This window comes from Triticum urartu, unplaced genomic scaffold (assembly GCF_003073215.2).
Source record: "Triticum urartu cultivar G1812 unplaced genomic scaffold, Tu2.1 TuUngrouped_contig_6331, whole genome shotgun sequence".
NCBI classification, from domain to species: Eukaryota; Viridiplantae; Streptophyta; class Magnoliopsida; order Poales; family Poaceae; genus Triticum; species Triticum urartu.
The window spans coordinates 7,339-10,997 of record NW_024117086.1 but is presented as its reverse complement, the minus strand read 5'-3'; the positions used below and the strand labels follow the sequence as shown (position 1 = coordinate 10,997).

Genomic DNA, 3,659 nt, shown 5'->3' with positions numbered 1-3,659 from the left:
CCGGGTCGCCGTGGAGACCGGGGGGCGGATCGGGGCCGTGCTGTGGTACCAGGGCGAGAGCGACACCGTGCGCTGGGCCGACGCCAGCGAGTACGCGCGCCGGATGGGCGCCCTCGTCCGCGACCTCCGCCAGGACCTCGCCATGCCCCACCTCCTCCTCATCCAGGTCCGTCCACCGCCATCTCGATCCATCATGTTGCTTCATTCATTCTTCTTGATTTACTCATTTAATATTCTAGATCTGTATCATCTGCATGATCTGGAGGTCGAATGGTTCGTTGTGTCAGTGGAGGGACTGTAAAGCTAGCAGCTTTACTTGTCACTTGGGCATGGTTGGTGGTGATCTTCCTTTCCATGAGAAGCAAAGAACATTCCACTCCTTTTTTTGTTAGTGGGCGTACACGTAGAGCAGAGTTGGTAGTAGTCGTTGGCCTAACATTCATTTGCGTAGACAGAGGACATAGTACAGCTGAAGCCACACTATATGTGCACCTGGTCCTAGCGAAGAGACTGCAGTAGTAATACGCCATGGGTACTAGCTACTGGGCATGTTTGTCAAAGAATTAGACAAACCTAGTGAAGTCCTGTTTTGGTTGCAGCTGCATCTCCCAAATTGGGTACCCGAGGTTAGCCGAGTATCTCAAATGCAGAGCAGCAACGTTTATACATGGAACCATCTAAATTTGGAGCATCATCTATTGTCTCCACTCCAGCAATTAGATGTAGATGCATACAGAAAGTACTAGCTTTGGGCAGCAGTGGTGTCTATGCGCTCATTTCTCATAGATTTTATCGATCTTTTGACGATTCAGGTTGGGCTGGCATCAGGGCTTGGGCAGTACACCGAAGTCGTAAGGGAAGCTCAGAAGGGCTTAAAACTTCGGAACGTGAGGTTTGTCGACGCGATGGGGTTGCCGTTCCAAGACGGCCATCTGCATCTGAACACCCAGGCTCAGGTCCAGCTGGGACATATGCTGGCTCAGTCCTATTTAACTTATGGTACATTCAAACACTAGTTCTCCCTGTACCTCCAAAGAGATCCATTATTTATTTGTTCTCTACTTTAGTTAATTTCCTCTCTGAACTCTTGGTTGAGCACATTGGATTGGGTATAAACATGCCAATGTAATTCAGTACAAGTTCTCCATGATCAATGAGTACGGAGAACCTCCGGAATCTTGCAGTTTCATAATGGAAGCTGCTCCCTTTTTGCCTATTACGTTTGAGAATCATAGCAATTCTAGTGATTGTGCATTGTAAGCATAAGAAGAAAAATCATCTAGCACACAGAGTGGTACTGAATTTGAGATAATGCATCGATAAAATTCAGTAGACCATGAATAATGATGTCCAGTGCATACTTAAAACCAATCAAACCATCAGAACAAATAACGTGTGACTGAATCTGTTACAAAACTTGGAAGCTTTTTTAGTATTATTTGGATTTATTGAGCTCGTGTTTCATTGAGAGGCATTCTTTAGAGCTGTGTAGAAAAATACAGAATAAGCTTTGGCATAGTAACGTTCCCAATACTGGTACCAAACAATGCAAATTCCAGCCCTATATACTCAATTTGCAATGGCTGTGCAATGCTGAGATGTTGACCAACTATGCAACCGACCCGAGTACTATCAACGTCTGTAATGTGATGACCAGGCAGGTGTAAGTGTTACAGTTGAGGTTTGAGGAGTGCCTGGTGATACTGGTAATGCTTCTCACCTTGATCATCCAAGTGTGGATTCAGAAAACACAAGGTGTGGACTCATCTATTGGAGATGAAGTGACCTCATTCATTGATAAAACACATGACATTGGCATGATGGCGACTCTTAGTTATACTGGTGTTTTAATTTGATAGCGACTTACGAAGATTATAATTCTCTAGTCAGTTCAAATAGCATCATATTTATTCCTCTCTTGTTTCCCTTTTTCTGGGGTGCTAGGGCATGCACATCCTCTTCGAACACCCACACCATGGTGGCTGCAACTTACTACCTTGGCTTGTTGCTTCATTGTTCTTTGGAGGGAGCCATACACATCTGTGCTTATATAATCAAACAAACAGAGGAGGTTGAAGAAGAAAGCTACTGAGCTCTGCACATAACCATATACCAATACATAGGCAATGCGATGCCGATACATAGAAGATTCATTCTTTCAGGTGTATATATACACACACATTGAGAAGAAAAGAAACACTCATAGAGATCATATATACAGTAGAAGATTTTACGACACATTTTGGTTTCTCCTCTGGTAAACCTGGCTAACTCTAGTGTATGTATGCAAGCAAAGTCAGCATAGATGGAAAAATGATCTGATTTATTGAGCTTGTGTATTTTCTGGTAATCTTAGTCATTGATAAGAACACTTGAGGACGTACATGCTCATGACAACAATTCTTAGTTATAGTACCAGTATCTGATTTGATGGGGAAATAAGTCAAAATAAGAGTGAGTATGATAGTATAAATTATTTTTCTAGTTAGTTCAAATAGCAGCATGTTTGCTCCTCTCCGGTACCATAAACCCACCATATACCTTCCTCAAAACAGCCATCATACCTACCTATCATGACATTTTCATAGTCATTCCGAGATATATTGTCATGCAACTTCCATCATCATCATATACATGACTTGAGCATTCATTGTCATATTGCTTTGCATGATCGTAAGATAGCTTAGCATGATGTGTTCATGGCTTGTCCGTTTTTTGATGTCATTGCTACGCTAGATCATTGCACATCCCGCTACACCGCCGGAGGCATTCATATAGAGTCATATATTTGTTCTAGTATCGAGTTGTAATTGTAAGTAAATAAAAGTGTGATGATCATCATTATTAGAGCATTGCCTCAGTGAGGAAAGGATGATGGAGACTATGATTACCCCACAAGTCGGGATGAGACTCCGGACTTTAAAAATAAATAAAAGAGGCCAAAGAAACCCAAATAAAAAAAAGGCCAAAGAAGCCCACCAAAAAAACACAACAACAAAAACAACAAAATGAGAGAAAAAAAGAGAAGAGGCAATGTTACTATCCTTTTACCACACTTGTGCTTCAGAGTAGCACCATGTTCTTCATATAAAGAGACTCTTGAGTTATCACTTTCATATACTAGTGGGAATTTTCATTATAGAACTTGGCTTGTATATTTCGATGATGGGCTTCCTCAAACGCCCGAGGTCTTCATGAGCAAGCAAATTGGATGCACACCCACTTAGTTTTCAGTCTGAGCTTTCATATACTTATAGCTCTTAGTGCATCCGTTGCATGGCAATCCCTATTCACTCACATTGATATCTATTGATGAGCATCTTCATAGCCCGTTGATACGCCTAGTTGATGTGAGATTATCTTCTCCTTTTTGTCTTCTCCACAACCACCATTCTATTCCACCTATAGTGCTATGTTCATGGCTCACGCTCATGTATTGCGTGAAAGTTGAAAAGGTTTGGGAACGTCAAAAATATGAAACAATTGCTTGGCTTATCATCGGGGTTGTGCATGATATGAGTATTTTGTGTGGTGAAGATGGAGCATAGCCAGACTATATGATTTTGTAGGGATAACTTTCTTTGGCCATGTTATTTTGAAAAGACATGATCGCTTTATTAGTAGGCTTGAAGTATTATTGTTTTTATGTCAAATGATAG

At 41.6% G+C, this 3,659-nt stretch overlaps 1 protein-coding gene across 2 annotated transcripts; it reads left to right on the top strand.

Annotated features, from left to right (window-relative positions):
• The first annotated feature begins 6 nt into the window (after positions 1 to 6).
• On the top strand, positions 7 to 2,638 carry LOC125530458 (probable carbohydrate esterase At4g34215). 2 transcript variants are annotated; one of them, XM_048694850.1, is made up of 3 exons: positions 7 to 166; positions 813 to 999; positions 1,945 to 2,633. In XM_048694850.1, exons 1-3 carry the CDS (start codon positions 104 to 106, stop codon positions 2,052 to 2,054), a joined length of 360 nt encoding a protein of 119 aa, XP_048550807.1. In that variant the 5' UTR covers positions 7 to 103; the 3' UTR covers positions 2,055 to 2,633. The 2 variants fall into 2 exon arrangements, with proteins under 2 accessions (XP_048550807.1, XP_048550806.1); XM_048694849.1 differs by lacking the exon at positions 7 to 166 and adding an exon at positions 173 to 626 and having other exon boundaries at positions 1,945 to 2,638.
• The last annotated feature ends 1,021 nt before the right edge of the window (positions 2,639 to 3,659 follow it).

Bases quoted from the DNA above. Each gene is read 5' to 3' on its own strand.
- LOC125530458 (XM_048694849.1), top strand. From the start codon at position 549: ATGTTTGTCAAAGAATTAGACAAACCTAGTGAAGTCCTGTTTTGGTTG. The intron at 627-812 runs GTTAGCCGAGTA...TTGACGATTCAG, and splicing joins TCCCAAATTGGGTACCCGAG to GTTGGGCTGGCATCAGGGCT. The intron at 1,000-1,944 runs GTACATTCAAAC...CTGGGGTGCTAG, and splicing joins TCAGTCCTATTTAACTTATG to GGCATGCACATCCTCTTCGA.